This window comes from Lagenorhynchus albirostris, chromosome 9, assembly GCF_949774975.1.
Source record: "Lagenorhynchus albirostris chromosome 9, mLagAlb1.1, whole genome shotgun sequence".
Taxonomy (NCBI): domain Eukaryota; kingdom Metazoa; phylum Chordata; class Mammalia; order Artiodactyla; family Delphinidae; genus Lagenorhynchus; species Lagenorhynchus albirostris.
Genome location: NC_083103.1, coordinates 99,521,209 through 99,545,026, shown reverse-complemented (window position 1 = coordinate 99,545,026; position 23,818 = coordinate 99,521,209). Strand labels below are relative to the sequence as shown.

The 23,818-nt window shown below is 43.6% G+C and overlaps 2 protein-coding genes across 7 annotated transcripts in view; one reads left to right on the top strand and one right to left on the bottom strand.

Annotated features, from left to right (window-relative positions):
* The window catches only part of SIAE (sialic acid acetylesterase), a 35,424-nt gene extending 25,056 nt beyond the window's left edge, over nt 1-10,368 (top strand). For all 3 annotated transcript variants that reach the window (XM_060160645.1, XM_060160643.1, XM_060160646.1), the window contains exons 6-10: nt 1,054-1,163; nt 1,742-1,875; nt 6,127-6,284; nt 7,527-7,719; nt 9,137-10,368. In XM_060160645.1, the coding sequence (XP_060016628.1) occupies nt 1,054-1,163; nt 1,742-1,875; nt 6,127-6,284; nt 7,527-7,719; nt 9,137-9,388 (847 nt within the window). In that variant the 3' untranslated portion in view covers nt 9,389-10,368. The remainder of the gene's footprint in view (nt 1-1,053; nt 1,164-1,741; nt 1,876-6,126; nt 6,285-7,526; nt 7,720-9,136) is intronic.
* Nucleotides 10,369-10,917: 549 nt separating this feature from the next.
* On the bottom strand, nt 10,918-23,496 carry TBRG1 (transforming growth factor beta regulator 1). 4 transcript variants are annotated; one of them, XR_009542560.1, is made up of 9 exons: nt 23,122-23,496; nt 21,363-21,433; nt 20,518-20,750; nt 19,798-19,934; nt 19,356-19,502; nt 16,247-16,344; nt 15,893-15,941; nt 15,339-15,481; nt 10,918-12,510 (listed from the first exon to the last, which is right to left on the bottom strand). XR_009542560.1 is itself a non-coding variant. In XM_060160648.1 (9 exons), the coding sequence occupies exons 1-9, from the start codon at nt 23,269-23,271 to the stop codon at nt 12,500-12,502; spliced, it is 1,101 nt and encodes a 366-aa protein (XP_060016631.1). In that variant the 5' UTR covers nt 23,272-23,496; the 3' UTR covers nt 10,918-12,499. The 4 variants fall into 4 exon arrangements, 2 of the variants coding, with proteins under 2 accessions (XP_060016631.1, XP_060016630.1); XM_060160648.1 differs by having other exon boundaries at nt 15,893-16,003; XM_060160647.1 differs by lacking the exon at nt 10,918-12,510 and adding an exon at nt 13,025-13,377 and having other exon boundaries at nt 15,893-16,003; nt 23,122-23,493.
* Nucleotides 23,497-23,818: the final 322 nt, after the last annotated feature.

Sequence of the window (23,818 nt, the reverse complement as noted above, 5' to 3'; positions counted from 1 at the left end):
TTTAGTGACTTGCTTGTGGACACGACTAGTAAATGATAAAGTCTGGTGTCAATGTCTGTGCTCTTAACCACTGTGCTGTGTTGCCTGTGAGAATAAACACAGTCTAACAGTTTGGAAGAACAAGTACCCATGTAATCAGAGAAGTGTATTAGAAGACTGATGGTGAAAGCACGCTCAGGAAGGGCTGGATCAGGAAGAATATTTGGGGGTGGGGGAAGGGAGAGAAAAGGCTGGTTAATAACATCTTGACACTAATGTTAAAACAGAGATGAACAATATGTGAACTGCTTTCACAGACCTTGTCCCATCAGTTCTGGGAAGAGCATGGACTTGAGCTCTTGGTATATCTTGGGTAAAGGTCTGCCTGTTGTGGAGTGAAGTTATCCAGTTTTGGAACAGAAAGACTTGCCTTCGGTAGAGTTGGAGGAATCTGAAGCCAGGCTTCCCAGGTCTCTGGGGACATGGCAGGGACAATAGCAAGGGGAAGTGGCCATTCTCATATGCAGCTGTTGCAAGTGTAAATTCATACAAGTATTGCACAGAGACAATTTAGGGACATGTTCAAAGTCTTAAGAAAATGTGCGCTTTTGACCTGGCAATCTCATTTCTGGGAATTTATCTTAAGGAAATAATTAAGACTATATGCAGTGATTTAGCTCTAAGGAAGATAATCATGGCATTGCTTATAAAAGCAAAGAGCTTAACGCAATCTCAGTGTCCACCCACTGAGTACTAGTTAAATAAACTTATTGCCTGTGCAATAGACTCATTAAAACGCTCCTCCTCCCTGGTCTTAATCACTAGATGGAAACCGGGGTGGCCCCGTCTGAACTCACAGAAAGCTGACTGATGACAGTGATTCTGGGAAGAACCTGGAGTGAAATTTGGAGACTGTCCTCATGTTTTCATGGAAACAGAGTGGTTGAATTGAACTCTGTGTTGCTTTCATCAGGAGCTTGCCCCGAGTGAAGCTGGATAGATGCCCAGCTCAGGGATCGTCATGTGATCAGTCATTGGCTCTCTCTTGACACTTGTGTGTCTTACTGATTTCAGGTTCATGCCGTCTGATCTTGAAACTGGTCCCAGTGAATACTCTGTTCTCTGGAATGCCATGATCCATCCGCTCTGTAATATGACTCTGAAAGGGGTGATATGGTACCAGGGTGAGTGTTCAGTTTGCTTGTTTTCCATTGTATCAGTTAGCTGTTGCTGCACAAGAAACCACCCCAGAACGTAGTGGCTTCCGACAGTAATAATGTTAGCGAGCTCACTATTCTCTGGGTTAGCAGGGTAGTTTTTCTGTCTGGGCTGCTTTGGCTGATTTCTGCCGGGAGCTCTTACGTGCCTTTGGCCACCTGGCAGGTTGTCTGGTGGCTGGATGACCTAGCCTGGCCTCTCCCTCATGCCTGTTGACTGGGGCTGTCTGTCTGCTGGGGCCTCCTGGTTCTCACGTGGCCTCTCATCCTTCAGCAAAGCTAGTTCAGACTTAATTTATCATTTACATGGCAGTGTCAGGGTTCCAAGTGTATCAGGAGAGAACAAACCACAGAGCTGAATTGCTTTTCAAGCCTCTGCTTGCATCGTGTTTGCTGATGCCCCATTGGCCAGAGCAAGCACAAGGCCAGTCCAGGGAGACCGCAGGAAGGCCCGCTACCTAAGGGCATGCATGGAGGTTGGGGAGCAGTGTGTGGCTGCCTTTGCATCTACCCTAAACTCTTCTCACAATTTGGACTGTTTCTAGGGGAGTCCAATGTAAACTTTAACAGGGACCTGTACAATTGTACGTTCCCTGCACTCATTGAAGACTGGCGCCAAACCTTCCACGATGGCTCCCAGGGGCAGACAGAGCGCTTCTTCCCATTTGGATTTGTCCAGGTACGTGCTGAGAGGAAGAGGGTTCATGGGCTTTGGTGTGGGGAGGTGCTGTTGAGATCTCTTCCCTGGAATCCATCTTCCTTTTTTTGCCCTCCTAGCTTGCCTGCTGGTCAAGAACTGAATGTAACTTAATTCATCTCAGTTTACTGATGGGACAATTACATCTTTAAAAAAGTTAATAAGTAACCAATATTTCTTCTTATTAAAAAGCATTACATGTTCATTAAAGAAATATTAAAGAGAAAGGCAAAAAAAAAAAAAGAAGCTAAAAACACTTATAATTCCACAATCCAGAAATAAGCAGACCTTTTCTGCTCATATATTTTTGAAATAGGATCCATACCGTAATACTGTATCATATCTCGCTTTTTCTCTTAAGGTCATATTGTGAACATTTTTCATGCCAATAAATTTTTTTTTTTTTTTTTTTTTTTTTTTTGCGGTACGCGGGCCTCTCCCTGTTGTGGCCTCTCCCGTTGTGGAGCACAGGCTCTGGACGCGTAGGCTCAGCGGCCATGGCTCACGGGCCCAGCCGCTCCGCGGCATGTGGGATCTTCCCAGACCGGGGCATGAACCCGCGTCCCCTGCATCGGCAGGCGGACTCCCAACCACTGCGCCACCAGGGAAGCCCCATGCCAATAAATTTTAATCTTCAGCACAATTTATAACGATTGGAGGGTGTTCAGAAGTGTGGTTGTATTGTAATTTAACTAGTCTTCCATAGATAGGCTCTTAGGTTGCTTTAAACGTTTTGCCTTTATAAGCAGTGGCATGTTTATTTTCCTTGTAGCTAAATCCTTGCACACATGCTTAATTATTTCCATAAGATAAATTCCCAGAAATGAAATTACTAGGTTAAATTGCACACTTTTTAAGGCTTTGAACATGTCCTTAAATTTTTCTGTGGAAATGTATCAATTTGTATATTTATACTCTTAGCAACCATGTGTGACAGTGCCCACCTCCCCACACCTTCCCGAACTTGCTGTTATCCCTCCCACCTCTGAGAATGAACCGCACTCTTTCACTCACTCCCAGCCCACTGCGCATGCTCTCTGCCTGGAATAATCTTTTTTTCCCACACATTCCTAACTTTTATCATCCGTTAGCCTGGATATCAGTTAGGAAGCCTTCTGCGACTACCCAGGGTCTGTCCCCATATGGGTGACTGCTTAGTACCCTTCACTTCCCCTTTTTACTTGTATGTACTTTGTGCACATGACCACATTTTCCTGGATCACATTTATAGCCCCAGTACGACCTAATTGGTCGGCATTCATTAAATATGTCCCGACACACAAATGAAAAAGTATATCAAGAGAAACCATACTTTCAGTTAGTGGTACCTCGTCAGAAAGATTCTGCTCTCAGCCTTGTCTAAAAGGAATAAACATATTTAACCAAGTTCATAATTGCCTTGCCTCACCTGTTCACGTGACCCCTCCGAGACCTAGACGTCTTAGCAGGGTAGTAGTTCTGACTTGTCTAGGACATAGGAATTAAACAAGTAAGGTGTTATAAAAACGAGGCCCAGGTTCATGCCCCAGTCCGGGAAGATCCCACATGCCACGGAGCGGCTGGGCCCGTGAGCCATGGCCGCTGAGCCTGTGCGTCCAGAGCCTGTGCTCCACAACGGGAGAGGCCACAACAGTGAGAGGCCCGTGTGCTGCAAAACAAAAACCAAACAACAAAAACAAAAACAAACAAACAAAAAAACGAGGCCCACCTCACAGCATAAACACAAAATAGGCTTTAATGTTTGAGTTGGACGCACCTACTTCCAGGCGTCTGCCTCTGAGTGTCCCCCAGATGCTCTCCTCTCACCATCCTCCTGTTCCTCTACCTCATCCCATTTCATGTACCTTTTTTTGGATAAAGATTTTTATAGACCTTCTTTCCACTTAAAATTACTTTACGATCATTTTCTTTCTTCTTTCTAACATTTGTTTTGACTTTGAATGAGAATATTCTGCTCATTATTTTCAAAATAGCAACTCCTGTCACCAGTTCTGTATTACTGTTGGTGGAAACTATTTTTTTGTCTCTCAGCCTGTGCACATGGTGATTTGAATGTGACTTCAACCGATTCAAGCCAAAAATATGTTTAAATGCTTATTACATGCCACGAACTGTGTGAGGTACTAGAAATATACCATGAAGCAGAGAGACCTGGTCCTTGCACTTGTGCATTTGGTTTAGTGGAAGTCCCTTAGCCTTGGGTGTCAACTTTATCATCATCAACAACAGTATGTTGGTTGGTTGGTTGTGGAAAACTGGGAATGTAAATATAAATATAAATGTTTAACTTCAAAGGGAAATGGTAAATTCGGCAACATAATGGCTCAGAGCATGGTCTGGGGATTTGAATCCCAGCTCTGGCTTCTTTAGCTATGTGATTTCGAACAAGATATTGAACCTTTTTGTTATTTTAAGTATTAAATGAGTTAGTCCATGTAAAGCCTGGCACAAGCTAGAAAATGTCAGTGTTTATTATTATTAATGAGAGAAGTCAGAAAATCTGGAGGGACAGTTGTTGTGTAAAGGAAGATGAATTGACTTAATGGAAGGGCCGAGTGTGAAACGGTGGTGGCAGTAACTAGAGCACAGTTAGAGGCGGGACACGAACTCCGTGGAGAGAGCAGGGCTAGACACCTGTGTCTGAGTAGAGAGGTGAGCGGAGGCCCGGGGAGAGAGAAAAAGGAGCCGGAGTTGAGGCACTGGAGTCCCTAGGAGTGTGCTTTTTTTTTTTTTTTTTTTTTTTTTAGGAGTGTGCTTTTTAAAAAGAGTTTTGGAGGAACAGTGGAACACACTGCAGACTGCAGATGCTATTGTAAAGTCCTCCAAATGTGCCCAGTTTTATATTCTTTGGCTATTATATGCCTTCTTTAGCAGTGATTAGTATTTCTACTAATCACTGCAGGAGACTGAGCAAGTGCCCTGCTTTATCTCAGGAAAAACAGGAATTTCATGCGCGTGTGGAGTCTGCTGGTGCCCCCATGAGGCCAGTGTGTAGTAGTGCAGCCGATGAAATAGTGGAGAATTACTGCAGCAATTCTCAGCAAACTGCCATTTTGAGACAACTTCCTAGGCTTGAGTGGCTGTTGGTAGCATTTCTTCCGCAGCGCTTCAGGTTAGTAACTCACCCTAGACTTTGTTGCCATGATCCTCATCATGGCGCTGGTTGGTGAACATGGCTCCACTTTCACTCTTCTTCTGGCTGTTGTGTGGGAAGAAGTAGGGTCACTTACTGGATCTTTTTTTTGCCATTTTCTAGTTTGCATGACGTTTCATTGTGCAGCTTCAGTGCCTTTTATCATTTCATATGTTAAAGCCAATTTGCATAAGAGATTTTAATAAGAATCAAGTGGTGGGGAAATGTACTCCTTTTCTTAGTGGGAGAAACCACAGAACCATATGGCAGGAGGGTGTGGCTCTTGGAAGGTGTGAAGAACTGGGGTCCTTGATGCAATCTGCCACGCACTCAAGGGCAGATTCCTCCCTGCTTCCCTACAGTGCTTTGCCCTGTGTTGTACACAGAGTTGTCAGTGATGGACCTACTGCTTTGTAACAAGCTACCTCAGAAGTTCGGGGCTTACCACATCAGCCACTGTGTTTGCTCCTGATTCCGTGGGTTGGCCAGGCAGGCAGGGCTCAGCTGGGGTGGCTCATCTCTGCTCTGTAACTTCAGCCAGGCTTGCTCATGTGGCTGCAGTTTGAACTGAAGGATCTAGAATTCACATGATTGGCCCCTCAGCTGGGACGGCTGGGATATTAACACCTCTCTCCTCATGACCTTCCAGTTTCCAAGGCTGCCTCTCCACATTTCTCCAGCAGGGTAGCTGGACTTTTGTTACATGGCCATCTCAGGGTTCCAAGAAAATGAAATCTGAAGGCAAGGGCTCTTGAGGCAAAGCCTCAGAAGCTGCACACCATCACCTCTGCTGCACTGTTTGTCAGAGCAAATCACAGGCTTAGACAGGTTCAGCGAGAGGAGAGACAGACTCCACCTCTTGCTGAGAGGGGTGGCAGAGTTTCATTGCGGCGAGGGGGATGAGAGGTTCAGCCACAAGGGTGAGAGGCTCCGTAAGTACGTGTTGGATGAGCACGGGGGTCAGTGAAGCAGAAGCAGGGTCTTCTTGTGAAAGACTCTAGTGTAGCTTTCTTTTTAAAAATGTTTAATGTTTTTCCAGCTTTATTGCAGTACAGGTTTCTGGTGAAATAAAATGCTGATGCACAATGTCTACTTTCTAGTTATCTTCATATTTGTCTGGTGCAACCCCAAATGATGGGCTTCCCGAGATCCGTTGGCATCAAACGGCAGACTTTGGCTATGTCCCTAACCTAAGGATGCCCAACACTTTCATGGCTGTAGCTGTGGATCTCTGTGATAGGAATTCGCCTTTTGGCAGGTGGGTGCTTCTTGGGCTTTGTTTGAACAATAATATATGTTCTTTGTCTGTGGCCTTCACTCTGATGTTCACTTGTGAGGGGGCCTGAGGATTGGACATTAGAAGCATGATTTATCAATCATTCACATGGGATGTGCTGCAGTAACCAAAAACCCTCACCATCCCAGTGCCTTGATGCCACGGAACCTTATTTCGTGTTCACGCTCCATGTCCAAATAAGGTCAACAGAGAGGCTTTGCTCTCATCGTCATTCACAGATCCAGAGCGACAGAGGCTCCAGGGTGATCTGTGCTTCCACATGCACCTACGGTTTCATGTTGGCAATTAAATGCTTCCACCCAAAGCAACGTAAGTCACTTCTGCTCACATTGCACTGGCCAAAGCAAATCCCATGGCCATGCCTGTCTTCAGCGAGAGCAGGAAATGGAATTCTACCGTGGACTCAGAGGGGGACTATCTGGATGACTACCCCGATGTTAACAGCCCCTATGATTACCACCCGCTAGCTGTAGGATACCAGGGGATTTCAGTGTGAAATGGAGCCCAACACAGAGTGTCTGGATTATAGTAGGAGCCTGAATGAACATTTCTTTCTTTCTTAATTTTATTTATTTATTTATTTCAGCTGCACTGGGTCTTTGTTGCGGCGCGCGGGCTTCTCCAGTTGTGGTGCATGGGCTCTAGAGCACACGTGGGCTCGGTAGTTGCAGCATGCGGGCTTAGCTGCAGTATGTGGGATCTTAGTTCCCTGACCAGGGATGAAACCCGGGCCCCCTACATTGGGAGTGCAGTCTTAACCACTGGACCACTAGGGATATTTATTTAGTTTTGAATGAATGAATGTTTATTGAATGAACAAATAAACCTAGAAGGGACCAAGTAATGAACAGCTGATTCAGATGAAACACAGGACTTTCAGTGGTTGCAGCAGTCTTACGAGAGCTCTCCTAGGTTAGTTCCAATACCTGCCCTCCCTCCCTCCCTCCTTCTCTCCCTTTATTCTTTCCTTCCGAGTCCTCGGTTATTTCAAGGTTTCCGACCCATAGAAGGCCCAGAGCCCCATCTGTGGTTACAACTCACCATTTCTCTTAGGCTGACTCGCCACAGATCACTGGCTATTAGATTCAGTCAACTTTACTCTCACCTTCTTAAGGGGTGCTTTGTATAAGATTTCCTTTTTTAAAAAATGTGATTATTGTTGAGCCCAAACCCAAAGTTGTCTACCTCTTCTTTATCCTGTAGCACACACCCTCGAGATAAGCAGACGGTGGCCTACAGGCTGCACTTGGGGGCCCGTGCCGTGGCTTATGGGGCAAAGTTGACCTTTCAAGGACCACTGCCTCAGAAGATAGAACTCCTGGGCGACATGGGGCTGCTGAACCTCACATATTCCCAGCCAATCCAGGTGCAGAGGCACAACAACAAGATATTTGAGGTGAGAACTGCAGAAACAGTAGGGGTTCATCCTGTGGGGGGCGGGGGGGGGGGCGGGATATCCTCCGCGCCGAGGCCCACCTCTAATTATCACATGACTGCAAGGCAGGTTTTGGTTGGTCAGGGGCTGAGTTTATCTCAGAGCAACAAAAAAGCAGCTACTGATTCATTCACTTAGAGGCAGTTTTGATGGGACCACCAAGGAAGGGAAGACGTGCCCACATTGAAATGATACTCCTTTTGCGTTTTCCCTCCCAGAGCAGCCATCTTTGCGTGGAAAAGGGCCCGTGGCTTTATGTGTGGACACCTATTGAAAGGACCCTCGCTCCAGAATGTTTCCCTCACCCGTAGACATCTTTTCTTTGTCACACTATCTTAAATTCTGATTTTCTTTTGAGTCTCTCCTTTAAGAGGTTGAAGCTTGGTGATTTGCAACTTAGTATGAATTACTGTAACGGAACTCTGTACTCGCTTCTAATACCTGGTGAGGATCATTCCTCTGTGGAACTGGGGCTATTGATCAAACAGCTTCTTTAGGAGTCTTCTAAGGTCGGGGTTGGCGGTGGAGGCATTCCCAGGTGGAGCATTTATATGAGTGTCTTTGGGAGCCCCGAAGTCGTTAGGCTGTGGCGGGCGGTGAGTGAAAAGAGGGCATTGGAGGGGGGATGAAAGAATGTAGAAGACAAACTGTACACAGGCGTTTATCTAGGACTGTTCCTCCTCTGGAATCCTAACCAGAGCATCCACCTGCCTCAGGTGCTTCCTCAGCACCTACTCCACCTAGCTTCTTTGCGTGCTGGGTTGGTTTTAGGTGAATCCTAGCTCCAAGGAGCCTCTGTGTTCTGAGTTCTCCTCTCTAGTCAACAGCTGGCAGCCTGCCCATCGTCTGGACCTGGAATCTTAGCTGGGACCAGGACAGAATTGAACCTTGGGAACTGGGTATTTTATGCTCCCTTCACCAGATAGATTGTTTTCTGACTTGAGAACAGCTTACCATCCAAAGTTCCTTTGTGCCCCTTCTTCCTTCCCCAGCTCCTTTGGGAGCCAGAGAGCAGCACAGCGGTGGCTCGCTTCACCCAAATTCCTGCCTGCTTTGCTGTTTGGCCGGAGGATCACAGGAAGGTTGTTCAGGGGAGCCTTCCCTGAATGTTTCATGACTACGCTGCCTTGTCTCCCTCAGTCGTTTAATGTTTTACTCATTGATTTAAGCTATTTATTTTAGCACGTGAACTTTTACTATGGATCTGTGGCTGTGCTGACCAGACCCAGCCTGCACTCAGGTTTGTTCTGGTCACTGTAGGAAATGTGTCTGTGGCTGCCAGTGGCCGCTTCTCCTCTTTCAGTCTGTCTGAAGAGCAGTCCCGCCTCTTGGCATATCCTCCTGACCTAACTGTTCCTGTTTATGACTCTCCTGTTAGATCTCCTGTTGCAGTGACCATCAGTGCAAGTGGCTTCCAGCTCCCATGGACACTTTCTCCGCCCAGACGCTGGCCCTGAATGTCAAGTCTTGTCACAACAGCCTGGTTGCTGTTCGCTATGCGTGGACCACATGGCCTTGTGAATATAAGCAGTGTCCCCTGTACCACCCCACCAGTGCCCTGCCAGCTCCTCCCTTCACTGCTTTCATTACAAACCAGATTCCTGGGTATCGCAGCAAGGCTGCTAAATGATTCCGTTGCAGTATGATCACATCTTAGACGTAAGTGTGGATCCTTTAGATTTGGGCATTTAGGAGTTTAAATGACAGCTGTTGCTTTTTAATGGAAATGAATAGAACTGCCTCATTGACAGTGCCCAGCTAGCACATGGCTGTTTCCATATTCTGAGATGCCAGAGCTGGTAGGCGAATGTAACGCTTGTCTTTTGTCCTCCAGTTGGGCCAGGTATCTGTATTAGAATAATTCCAAACTACAAACAACTTGAATCTCAATGTCATTCGCTTCCCTTATTACTGGGAGTGAAATGTCTTTAACACTTTTGTCCCCTTACCTCCAGACTGGAAACTCGGGGTCGGAAGATATTTTAAGGCCATGCAGGCCGGCTAGCATTTATGTTTTTTTCTATAAAATACGAGAGGTGGTTATCAAATTTCTGTATAAAGTTTCCCTTCTAAACTTCCCAACAGTTTTTCCTCATGTGGAACTGAAATGTTTCTTCCACTACACAACAATCTTTCAGAGAACTGATTTCAGCCCTATTTTGTTCCAAGCTGAAAACAATTCTATTCCTTTAGTCTAAATAATGATAATGTGAATATTTAACAGAAAGAAACCAGAATCACGTGCAGGCATTTTGGGAGGCGCTAAGGGACGGCCTCAAGGAGGGAAGAGAAAGGCGAGCTGGAGCAGCCCATGGGGAGGCCATGTGACCGCAGAGGTCATTGAGAAGCACACAGAGATATCAGGCTCTTTAAAGGTAAGAGGTTTAACTATGAAAAGGACAATCCAGATGGAGGAACAACGTGAGGCTGCAAGTAAAGCTACAGGATAAGCATTTAGAAAAATAATCTAGATGGGGCAAATGTGAAAGAGGGCTTTTGTGTATACTATTAAGAATCATAATGCTGTTTATTGGTTGATTAAGAACAGTTAAAGGCACTTGACAATTGTCTGTAATCTCTAAGAAGCTGGAAATAAAAGTATAATCATTAGTCACGTGTACACATTCCTCTCTAGTCAAAACTGGGTTATGAACGGGCTTGCAAATTGTCCCCTGAACCTGAGAAAGGAGTGAGACTAATCTGTGGGTAGTTTCCATTCCCTTAATGTGAAAAATGAGAACGAAAGCATAAGCATCACTCTCTCCATACCTGTCCCCCAAGGGGTCCTGGTGTAACTGAAGAGCAGGAATGCATCGTCAGTGCCAGGATCTTAGTAAAAAGCGAAACAGCTATGCAGCTTGCAAGGAACTCTGCTCCTTCAAGGACTTCCCAGTGCACAGCTGGCTCCTAACACCCAAACCTTGGCCTCTTATTCATCTGGCCTAACAGGAACCACGGACCCAGTAACAGACTCCTGCGGAAAAGCAAATGTACTGTCCACTCCTCCTCACTGCAGCACTCACGCGCGTCGCGTGGCAGCCGTTCTAACTTGGAAGAAGCTAGAAACAGTTAAGCGCTCCAGGCCCAGGTTCCCTTCACCCCCAGTAAGCTAGGGCACACAGTGTAAAACGTTAGGTTTAGGTGGTGGATATCTTAATGAAAAGTCATATGAAAGTTTATTTTTAATGGTTGAATAATTTAAAACATTCTGTGGGAATTCAGTTTCTTTCCCAAATGAAAATAACTTTTTACTATTTGAAAAAATCGAATTCATAATCACTAAGAAGACTTGGATGCTAAAGAAAAGTATACGTAAGTAAAAATCACCACAAAATTCATCATTTGGAGACACTTAATATCTTGGTGAACATCACCTGATTTGTTTAGGTCACATTTTACATACTACTACACGGTATACTATTTTGTAATCTGCGTTTCTGACTTATTCTAGAGAAATAATTTTCCTATGTAAAGTGAAAACAGATTTAGTTTGTTTCAGTTTGTGGGAGCTCTATATTTTCTTTAACCAATTTGCCATCAGTGGACATAGAGGGTTTTAAACAAATACTGTGATAACTGTTACGTGCAAACACCATCCCGCACTTAATTCCTTAGGGTCCTGAATATGGAATAATGGGTTTAAGGATAAATATGTTTAACATTTTGACACCTATAGCTTAACCCTCCCAAAGGGTTCAACAGTTTACATTTCCACCAAGGCACAGTCCCATTTTCTCCCTCATTTTCACTGACATTGGATGTTGTCAAACTATCTTCAACAATCCAGTAGATGAAAAGATTTTTTAAGTATGCCAGCTAGGGCAGTGTTTTTCAAGTTACTTAAAATGATGATCCATAGTAAAAACACTTTACATCATTCCATGTGTCCCCATGTGTATTGTGTGAATGGTGTATAAACGCCTATATACACACTATAGTTGAAACCAGTTTCAACTTTGACATGCGATGCATTCCAATATGTTCTAATTGTCTTCTAATTTAATTTTAAAAGATGTGGGTCTTGATTGCCTAAGTTTAAGAACAACTAGTGTGTTGAAATTTGTAGTTTGAAAAACACTGTTCTAGGAAAGCTACAAAATGAATACTTTAATTAAAGGAAAACCGTGCACTAACTTACATAAATTTTTTTTAATGTCCTTCTTAGAATGATGCTCACTTTGAATCTGTGATTAACTCAGGCTGTAACAGAACGGAAAGATATTGGTTATGTGATAAAAGCAGCATATACCATTTCTGTGTAAATGCAAATGGCTTCAGGCACCTTATGCAGAGAAAAAAGAAAAAAGAAAAACATTAACAGTTTTGAGTAATCTCCTTTCTATCCCTGATTTGCTATTATCCAAATTTTACTATTGTTTTTGCACTGTAAAAGCTATACAAACTTGTAAGACTATAAATAAGAATCATAAAATTAGTGTTAGTTACTTTAGTTTCTGATACTTTGCAGTGGCCAGTGTGATGTGCTCTAAATGCTGCATCAGATCCCTCCCTCTGCCATCCAGATATAGTCCTGTAAGATGCTAGGCCCATTTGTTTCCTCCCCCGTTAGCAGCTATGGACGGTAGCACAGTGACAATCCAGTTCTCTCCGCCTTCCCCATTCTTCTACTTCCGGGGTCCTTTTGTTCCTTCCCATTCCAGGCTGGGCTGGGTGGGCAGCGAAGCATCCCACAAGGCACCGTGGAGTTGTCCTGGCTGGGATAAGGTGTTGTGGTATACCTCTACCTTAATGCTGTAAGCAGAGTCCAAAAAATTCAGTTATACAGAATGCGGAATTACATCAGTACACGACTAACGAACTGTTGGGGTGAGTCTGTTACGGAGGATGGGAACCAGTCACGTTCTGTCTAAATGTGTGTTATCATGTGGTTTAGCTAAAAGCACATTCTCCAATAAGGAGCCACAAAGGGAATGTAGGAAGGGTTAGAGAGGATTTTTTGATCCCCTTGTGAAATGTGAAAAAGATGAACAGTGGGCCTGGGACTGGACCTTGCAGCTTGGGGATAAGCAGGATTTCACTGTGGTGACGCTGACATGAAAACAAAGCAGCAGCTGGTTGTAGGGGCTGCGACTTAATATTCACTGACCTAGATCAGAATCAAGGGTGCAAGGTTGTCAAAATCTTACTACCTTCCTCATGAGTCAGCAGCCATCTCTCCCTCTGGTTTACAAAGGACTTAAGTTTACCTCAGGCAGAGCTAAGCCAAAAGATTATATCCTGATTACAACAAGATGAAAATAAGCAGAACTGTCAAGAAAAATTTATTACTAAAAATAAAGCAGCTGAAGTTTTTCCCAGGAAAGCTGTCACCATGGGAACCTCCGCGACAAAATGTGTTAATTTACTATCTTCTTCACTTGAGTCGCTGCCTTCTTCCATATAGTCTTAAGTTTTAGTTTAAGATAAAAAATCCATCCTGATGAAAATGATGTGGTCATTGATCCCTTCCTGTTCAATCTGAAGACTGAGTTGGGCTACACTGCGACGGAGACTTCAAGTGCTGTAGGTGAGTATCTACCAAGGGTTCATGTGTCAGGAACATGCGTTGATAAGAAGACACAAAGGCTGTAGGCTGAAGCTCTGGGAGGTCCAAGGATCCTGGAGAAAAAAAAATTCCTCAAGTTCCACTGCTGCCTGGGAATCTCAGGAGACTGGCTTGACCAGACACATACGTGTCCTTTTAATTCTTTCAACTCTTTTGCATCTGTCAGCCCAGTTCTGCCCTTGTTTGGTAAGACAGGACAGATACTTACTTTTACAATGAAGAAAACTGTGGCTGAAATACAACAAGTGGTACTGGAAAAATTGGACAGCCATATGTAAATCAGTGAAGTTACAACACACCCTCACACCACATACAAAAATAAACTCAAAATGGCTTTAAGACTTATTATAAGACATGACACCATAAAACTCCTAGAAGAGAACATAGGCAAAACATTCTCGGACATAAATCATACCAATGTTTTCTTAGGTCAGGCAATAGAAATGAAAGCAAAAATAAACAATGGGACCTAATCAAACATAAGTTTTTGCACAGCAAAGGAAACCATGAACAAAATGAAAAGACAACCTACGGACTGGGAGAAAATATTTGCAGACGATGCGACTGACAAGGGCTTAGGTTCCAAAATATACAAACAGCTCATACAACTCAAAAACAAAAAAAACAACCCAATCAAAAAATGGGCCAAAGACCTAAATAGACATTTCTCCAAAGAAGACATACAGATGGCCAAGAGGCACATGAAAAGATTCTCAACATCACTAATCATTAGAGAAATTCAAATCGAAACTACAATGAGGTATCACTTCACACCAGTCAGAATGGATCATCAAAAAATATACAAACAATAAATAATGGAGAGGATATGGAAAAAAGGGAACCCTCTTGCACTGTTGGGGGAATGTAAATTGATATAGCCACTATAGAGAACAGTATGGAGATTCCTTAAAAAACTAAAAATAGAATTATCATGTGACCCAGCAATCCCACTCCTGGGCATTTACCCAGACAGAACTATAACCCGAAAAGATACATGCACCCCTATGTTCACAGCAGCACTATTTGCAAAAGCCAAGCCATGGACAGACGAATTAATAAAGAAGATGTGGCATATACACATATACACACACAGAGGAATATTAGCCATAAAAAAGAATGAAATAATGCCATTTGCAGCAACATGGATGGACAGAGATTATCACACTAAGTGAAGTAAGAAAGAGACAAATACCATGTGATATCACTTATATGTGGAATATAAAATATGACACAAATGAACATATCTATGAAACAAAGACTCACGGACATAGAGAAAAGACCTGTGGTTGCCAAGGGGGAGGGAAGGATTGGGAGTTTGGGACTAGCAGATGCAAACTAGTATATACAAGATGGATGAACAACAAGGTCCTACTGTATAGCACGGAACTATATTCAATATCCTGTGATAAAACATAATGGAAAAGAATATGAAAAAATATATATGTGTATAACTGAATCGCTGCTGTACAGCAGAAATTAACACAACATTGTTAATCAGCTATACTTCAATAAAATATTAAAAAAGAAGAACAAAACTGGCTGAAATAGATCAAGTGACTTGCCTAGGGTTACACAGCATAGTAGGCAGAGACAGAGAAGTTAATACTATCTTCTTATTTCTAGTCCAGAGCTCTCCCTATATGACTCCTATGCCGGATCCCCTGATCACTCCACTCATTTGTGGAAGGGAATCCACGGAACATAGGCAGGACCAAGGCCATGACCTGATCCCCTTCACTACATCTGAAATTTCAGTCCCACAGTAAACTTTCCCTTGTATTCTGCTTAGGTCTTATTTAGGTTAGAAAATGAGATGCCCTAGTTTCTCGGTGAGCCCTGCCTCACCATGATCTCAGCCACGCCTTGTGACTTCTGCGAGGGCTGCCCATGGCCAGAGCAGGGAAAGCTTCTATCACTCACTGCCCAGATATGGGATACTCAGCGATGGATGAAGAGGGGAGGGTTGCCTAAAAATGGTCAATTTTCGAAGCAGAAGGGAAAAAATAAAAGATACCTTGTAGAATGGGATCATTGTGATCTTTATGGAAGGTCTGTCTCTGAAAGGCTTCAAAGCTTGTAGCTGCATCATTCTCTAGCTGTCCTTGGGGCGGCAGACTGTCTCCAGGTTTACACACGTCGAACTTCACCCACTGGTAACTGCAGGACCAAAGGGATCATTACTGAGTTGTCTGTTGGCCATACAACCCATTCTTCCCTTCAAAGGGACCAGGTATTTTTTTTCTTTAGGTCTCTGCCATATATATCTGAAAAACATATTAACTAACCAAAAATGAAAAGGACACAGACAGGCTTCTTTAGTGACACTTACTCTGCAGGACTTCCCAATCCGTTTGCTGTCATGGTGCACACAGACGATAAGAACTTCAGTACAGTGGGGTACTGGCTCCTGCTCGCCGTCCAGGGGCCGCAGAGGACCAATACTGTGCCTTGTGCACAGAAGCAGCTCATTAAATAGATGAATGAGCAGAGCAGTGACCGCCAGTTTAGGTCCCTGGCCCACCTGGTCCCTGGGGCTTCTTTCAAGGGAATGGATTTGACCCCACTTACTTGACGCATTTTCGAGCTCCTGGACAACTCTGGATCAGGTTGTGGATGGCTGGATGAGAAAACCCAAAAAAGTCAGCTCCAGATGGATGCACGTTGGGCATTAGTTTCCCCCTAAACAGGAGAGGGAGAATTTTAGCTTGAGAGCTGAGAGGGAGGTGAGAATGTGGGTATGAACACATGGAATAAGCTTTCCTCACTTGGATACTCTGGAGACGGTAGCTGCTAAGACATTCAAAGGACACAGGATAGCTTTCTATAAAATAAGGGATCTCTACTCATTAAAAGCAAGAGAGAAGGCCTCAGTGTACCCAAAGTGATCTTTTTAGCCTGTCTCCAAGCTGTTGGTCAACTTACATAGCAGCACTTATGGTCTCGAGCAGTTCTGCATGACAGGCGTCTGCAGAAGAGCTGGCAATGGCATTCTGGGGGTCATCTTCAGGAACAATTTCAAACTGAGAAATACAAGGGAGCAATGAGGTCAGTCTTCAAGGAGAAGGGGGTAGAGAGAGTCACACTACTGCTATTACTCTTTCTTCACTCTGGAACCTGAAGCTGAGTATACCAGGTAGGAGGTGGGTACCCTTCCTAGAGGGCTGTTAGAAATTCCAAGCCAAGAAAACAGAGCAAGTCTTCTGTTTAATTTTATACTCTTTGCTTGACTCCTCTCCAGAGGCCAACACTTATTTCTTATATACCTTTCCAGATGCTTTCTTATCCACTTACTTACATTTGTAAGTATAAATACAAATGGTATTTTAAAAACAAATGAAATCATTCTCCACATAATCTTAGATTTACTTTATAACGCCTAGGAAGAGTATAGGCCGTTTTGACTGCAAATCGCCATTTCACTTTACTTTTTGAGTTGTAAAATATCCTTTTTATAAAAAGAAACTGTTAAATCAAAATTATACTGATACTGAGGAATTTCTGCCAAGAAAGCATTATTGTAACAAGTGCTATCTACCCAACTTAATTCCTTGACCAGTTTTCTATAAAGTTCACGACTTTTTGCAAAAAAAAAAAAAAATTTCTGTAACAGCTTCTCTTTAGTCATTTAAATTCCTTAACCAGTTTTCTATAAAGTTCAGTTAAGCAGTTTCCAGTTTTTCAGTGTTTAATAAAATTATTCCACACAGAATTAATTTATTTTCTGTATATATATATATATATATATATATATTTTTTCTTTTTCCCCCCAGTGATGTGCATTATTGATCATTTTTTTAGACTCCAAAAGTGAACCTTACTGAGTACAGTTTCTACTGCTGTTAGTTTTCTTCTGTGGTTATTTCATTTGATTCAATTTTCCTGTGTCAATTTTAGAGCTCTTTCAATTTTGTCAGTAGTAAATTATCTTGAGAGTAGTTTTAGTCAATGGTTTTGTTACTTCAGTGACATGTTGCAAGTTTAACATTGTGATGGTTTATACTGATTTCTCAGCTAATTCATGAAAAAACCGTAAACAATTATCTTTAAATATTTCAGGATTGCTCTTCTACTTGGTATTGATCATGCCAATTCCAATTTTTTATATTGTGTGTAAACTATATATTCTATTTGAGCAAAGAGCAATTAAAAGGCCAAAATGTAGTCTTTTGGTTTGGGGTCTTTCCCTACTTCATTCTTTTAACTGCCGTATAATATTACACAAGGTGGATATATCTTAATTTTTAACCATTTTCCTATTGGTGGGTATTTAGGCTACTTTTAACTTCTTGCTATTGCAAACAATGCCACAATTACATTGTTGTACGTAATTCTTTTGTTCACATTTGCACATTTCTCTAAGACATACTAGAATATCTAGAAGTATTCTGGATCAAAGGAGTCACACATTAAAATTGTTGATACTGCCCAGCTGCCTTCCAAAAAAAGGAACTTTACAAATTTTCCCTCCTACTAATGCCATTTGTACTTATTTTCCTACATGCTGGCCAACATCTGCTATTATCTATCTTATATTTGCCTATGAGAAAAAATAAGATTTTTCTGTTTTATTTGCGTCTCCCTAACTACTAGTAAGGTCTGCTCTCATCGACCATCTGCACTGTTTCTGTGAAATGCCTGTTTTATCTGACTGCTTTTTTATCTTAGATCACAAGAGCACTTTATCTGGATATTAATCCACTGTGACATATTTTCTTCTTGTTTGTCACTTTTAACTTTGATTATGGTGGTTTTGGTCATTCAGAAGTGTTTAAATTTTTAATAGTCAAATCTGTTACTGCTTTCCATTATGGCTTCTACTTTTCACATCTTGCTAAGGAAAACCTTTTCACCTCACCCTAGGATTATAAATATATTGTTCAATATTTTTTAAACATATTTATAGTATAAAACATTTTATAAAGCTAAAGCAATTAAAAGTCATACTGGCATTTATAGACAAATAGATGAAACAGAATCGTCTGGAAACATACTCAAGTATTATATGTATTCAGTATATACTAAATGTGTCACTTGATGTTAGGGGAAAAAAATTAAAGCTCACAATGTACCTGAAAATAATGTCTGGATGGGTTAGTGGCTTAATAAAGGAAACAAAAAAAACCCCAAAGACTTTTTTTTTTTAATATTTTAGCAATTTGTCTTTCAGAGGAAATTAAGGACCAGCTTGTCAATTACCATTTACATTCTATTAGGATTTTGATTAGATCTTCCTTGAACATATAGATTTGTTATAATTATTGCTACAATATCGAGACTGTCTGTTAGAGCACTTTCTAAAGAGAAATGCTGCATGGCCAAGGTCATCCGAACTCTCAGCTGCATCCGACAGCGTTCTAACCAGGATAGGAGTGACGCAATACTGTCCACATGTGTCAGGCAGGCCCTCAGCTTCTGCTCAAAGGTTCCTTCCCTTGCTTCTATCTCCTTCCACCCCATTTTCTAGTGATCTGTAACATCATCAGACAGTGAAGCCTGAAACTCTGAAAATGGTCTATTTTCCCCCAATGATCAGAGGAGACTGGGAAAGTGAATTGTCTTGAACCACAGCACTGAGAAGGATGAACAAAGATACTTAATACGACTAGGATTCAGGTCTCCCAGGTCCTCAAGAGTACGTGCAGTCAGAAACTAATATGCAGTTTCTCTGCTACCTCCATCTTGGTCCCACCTGAGTTGGCAGGGTGTCAAACTAATCTTCCCTGAATGTAGGCCTGCACTTTACAAACAAGCAGCTTGATCAGGCCTCATGTGGTCACCATATTGACATTAGCACCAGCACGGTTCAAGGGAATGGGTGTCAGTAGGACAATCACACAAATGCAGATTCACATCCCAGCTCAAATCACTTATTAGCAGAGGTGTGACTCAGGGCCAATCACTTTCTGCATCTTACACACTATCTACCTTGTAAAGTGTCTGAATAGATAATATATATTAAGTGCGTGTCACAGAGAAGGTTCTCAAAAAAAAAAAAAAGAAGAAAACCAGCAGTTATTCTTAGAGTGGGTACCTGAGGCTGTGTGCCACCGTCCTTGATCTGACAGGTGTACAGACACTGCTGGTCTGGGCTCTTCATGCTGGCGTACACCCGAGTGCTGCAGTAGCCCACAGGGTAGATGGCGCCCTCGTCATGGAAGCCAGGTCGGTCGGTGATGATCTATAAAAAAAGATTCCCCCAACCCGCCACTGAGGTCACCAGAGAATGTAGAAGTCCAGGGTACTGTGGTAGCCTTTAGAACCACCTTGGGGCTGCAAAGAGTGACTCAAATCAGAGAGAGAAAGAGCATAGGATGTGTAGCAGACAAAACTGACCTGGTTTCCTAGGGACTGGAGATTTTCTGGGGTTGGTCTGGATCAGCAAGGGGCTGCTGCTAACGGGAACAGGGAGGGAAGGCTCAACCCCACTCCCGTATTTCTGATTCTCCTCTCTCTTTATCGCTGGTCTCACTCACCTCCCCCAGGCTATATACTGTTAGACCCCCCAGTCCGATGGGGAACACAGGCCGTCCTGAGGGATCCAGGGCAATGGGCTGAACCAGCTTGCGAGCACCTGTCTCCATTTTCTTTTTCTTGGATGTTTTCTTCAGAACTGAAACGCAAATCTAGGGTCACCCACTTTAGGCCCTTCCCAGTGTTGAGGGGAAGGGAAAACTCTGCACGATGCTAAGAGCAATAAGCCAATCCTGGTTCTACACACTCCCTGAATGGGCACATGGGACTTTTCCCCAAAGCCCTGAGTATTCTTCTAACCCACCCACCTGGCAGTAACCAATTTTGGTATCAGTGCTTAGTATCTAAAAGCCTTATACTTTTTAAGGCCTCTGACTTCATTTATAAGGTCAGCAATTTCCCAAGTCATCTGTGTGCTCAAAAGGCCACCAAGCCCATTTCCCTGCCTCTAGGAAAGAATGAACTGAAGGCACCCAGAGAGTCGGGTGTGTAGGAGAAGGGGGAGGCCTTGGCCTGCTCCCATCACGTTTAACCAGGTCTAACTGCAATTCCTCCACCTGAAGTGGCTTTAAGACACTTGGTTTTCAAGGGCTACCAGGGCTGCTTAAGGACCAGGTGAGAGTTTAAGTCATCTCTGTGGCCGAGTGTCTACCAGTTAGTACCAGGTCTTCGTCATTAGTCGTTGAGCCACTGGGGCAACTGATATCCTCTCCCCAAGGTACCTTCCAGTTTGTTGTTCTCTTTGCCTTTTTCTTTTTTCTCCTTCTTGGATTTCTTTCCAAATGGTTCCTCAGCTCCAGTGCTAGGCCCAGAAAGCGGCCCAGCTCCCTGGATAGTTCCCACAGAGCTGGCCACACCGTAAGTCAGGGGCAAACTGGAGCTGTGGGAAGGAGCTGCAACCTGTGCTTCCCCTTCAGTTAGAGCCTGGAGCTGAAGGAGCTTCTTTAGCAAGTACCTGAGGTCGGGAAGGAAAGGGAGCAGAAGTATGAGCTTCTGTTTTATCACAATTCCATATTTTATTCAAGTACTGGGAAAAGCCAGAACTATATACAAAGATTATTGCATTCACAAAAATAAGGTTCTTATTGGACCCCGGGAAAAATGAAGCTCCAGAGAATACTACTTCAACAAGCTAAGGATAAAGGATTATAGCGTATCTCTTTTGCATCTGGAGAGCTCTTCTAACTGGATGTTGGAAGGTGTTAGGCTTCTGAAGGGCACATACCATGAACTGTACATGTACATGTACTCACGGAGTACTACATATGGAATAAATATATGTAGAATGAAATGCAGTTTCTTTTATTCCTTGGCTTTTATAACTACAGTTATAATAAAATTACTTATAAGATGTGGCAAGAGAGATGAATAGAGCTGTTTCATCATCATGGTCCAACACGACCTGGGTAAACAGGAACCAATACCATAGGTTGTGACTTTGTACCAGATTAGTGGCCAGTGGGCTGTGCAAAGCACAAAAATCCCGATGGAGGAAAATTCATAGGAGCAGAAACACCATATCAATCACCAAAAAATGTAATTCTGAACACAAAATGAACCAGCTCACCGTCTTTCTTCTTTAGCTTTAAGAAATTTTTCCTCAAGACGAGCAATTTCATCACAAATAGCAGCATTTTCCTTGAAGAAAATTTTGAATATAGTCACACAAAATGAATAAAAGATCAAAGTATTATGCTAAGAAGAGGAGCTATATTCCAAACCAAAGAAGTCTGTGTTGCTGGGTGAGAAGGAAGTGCTAGTCTACCTTGCAGAGAAACTGTAGACAAACCTATAAGTAAAGGTAGGGTCAAGTTCTAATGTGGGCAGAGTAATTAGATAATTTATAGAAACTGGTGCACCTTTGCGTGAAAAGGGGGAGCTATTAATGATTTTGCCAGAACAATACGGCAAAGTAGTAGGGCTGTCCTAGGCAAACCAAGACATATGGTCACCTTAATTAGGGTAGCCTTCAGCAAAGTAAAGGGTATACTGCTCAAATCATAGATGCTTAAACTCAACCCTTGTAAATATGCGGAAGGTCCATTCCCAAGTGCCTTGACTCTTGGGGAGCTTACAAAGCGAACCTAACCCAAAGCATCCCATGTAGTATGAACCTTAAAGAGAAAATATAGATGGAACAAAATCTAGTCTAGTCTATAAAATTCTTAAATTTCATAACCTATTTATGTGTATTCAAGCATCAGCTTTCTTTACTGACGATTCAATCTAGTTCCCAAGCATGAGTCCTGAGGGGACTGCTCCAATCTGGATGCTCCATAGTTGGGACCTCAAACTTTGAATGATCAAAACAATATCCTTTTTCTTCACAAAACCTTCTGCATAGACTTGGTGGAACCAGTATCCTAACAACATAGGTGCCAAGCTTTAGGTACCTTTGACATTTAGGGAATAAAAGAAAGGTAACATAATTAGATACTAAATCCTCTTAGTTCTGCTTTTCTTACTTCTCTCCAGTGTACATGGCAAGTGCCAAATAAATGTTTTCGGAATGAATGCTCTGATTTCCAAATCTTTCCTTATGCTTCCAAAAAAGCTGAGGGATGTTCTAGCTTTTGGTAGAAGAAGAGGTAAGGTAGTGATGATTCAGATGTGGGGAGATATTTGAGACACCTGCTATTTCCAAGCATTGAGGTGAGCTTGAGCAAGCCAGAATATTATAACACTTGGTTGTGGCTGGAAAACCATTTCATTCATTCAGTAAATCCAGTGTCTCTACAATAAAGGATCGGGAAGACTCAAAAGAGGTTAGACGGGGGGATTACTGAAAGCTTCATGTGCCTGTTCGTGGAAGGGGTCAGTTATGGGTAAGCGGGGTGCTTGGGAAACAGGCTGCGTAATGGAAGTACTAAAGAAACTAGAATCAGGTGTTTGAGTTGGAGCCAGGGCGCTGACATAGTGCCCTCGAGCAAATCATCTCTCGGGGCTTAAGTGCTGCTACTTTAAAAATAGCGCCTCATTCTCAGGTTTCTCTGGAGGCTCAAAGGCATTTCCAGGAGTTCGGCGGTAATAACGATAATGACTAAAACTTATTAGCACAGCTTCTAGGTACCGAGCGCTTTACTTTCCTCATTTAATCTTCATTAAGTCTGCAAGGCAGTTATTAGCTCTCATTTGCAGATGAGGAAACACGATTACAGGAATTACGTAATTTGTCCAAGGCATGAGGCTAACAAGAAGTAATGTACAATGTAAAACCTAACACTATATTAATACTGTCACTCTGGGAAGGGGAACAGCTCGGGGAAAGATTTCGCAAGTTAGGAGAGGCTCGAGGCTGAGAAGGGCTGAGCGCCGGTCACACTCACAAACACCGTGGCTTTGGCCGCTTTGCGCAGCCGCAGGTACTTGAGCCGGTACTTCTCGTTCTGGCTCTTCTTCGGGAGCTTTTTCATCCTGGCCTTGCTGGACTGCAGCGGGGCCCGCGGCGAGGAGGCCAGGCCGCCCAGCAGGCTCATGGTCCGGCCCCGCTACGGGGGCTCCAAGAAGCGGCCGGCATCAGCTCCTAGGCCAAGGAGTGGCCCCTAGCGCCGGCTACGTCTGGTCTGGGCTGGTGGAAGCCGGCCGCTAGGAATCGACCTCTCTAGAACATTCACGAGGCGCAGGGCTCGGCCGCAAATCCTGCAACCAAGCCCGGCTCCCGGTGCCTCCCTGCACTTCCGCGTCTGCCTCGGAAGTTAGCCGTGACCGGAACTTACATCACGGCGCCGGCCGCGCGTAACTTCCGGGGCTGGGAGTTGGGTCGTCTCGGTTCGGCCGATCCTCGGCTCCGGAAGAGGGGAGGAGAAGGGGAAAGGGAAGGGGAGGGGAGGGGAAGGGGAAGGGGAGGGGAAGGGGAAGGGGAGGGGAGGGGAAGGGGGAAGGGGAGGGGAGGGGAAGGGGAAGGGGAGGGGAAGGGGAAGGGGAAGGGGCGGGAAGGGGAGGGGCGGGAAGGGGAGGGGCGGGAAGGGGAGGAGAAAGAGAAGAGGAGGGGAAAGGGGGAGGGGAAAGGGGAGGGAAGGGGAG

Coding starts and splice junctions, on each gene's coding strand:
- TBRG1 (XM_060160647.1), bottom strand. CDS start 23,271: ATGAGCCTGCTGGGCGGCCTGGCCTCCTCGCCGCGGGCCCCGCTGCAG. Junction 21,434..23,121: donor CGGCCAAAGCCACGGTGTTT/GTGAGTGTGACC, acceptor ATTTTCTTCAAG/GAAAATGCTGCTATTTGTGA. Junction 16,345..19,355: donor ACGGTGGCACACAGCCTCAG/GTACCCACTCTA, acceptor TGTATTTCTCAG/TTTGAAATTGTTCCTGAAGA.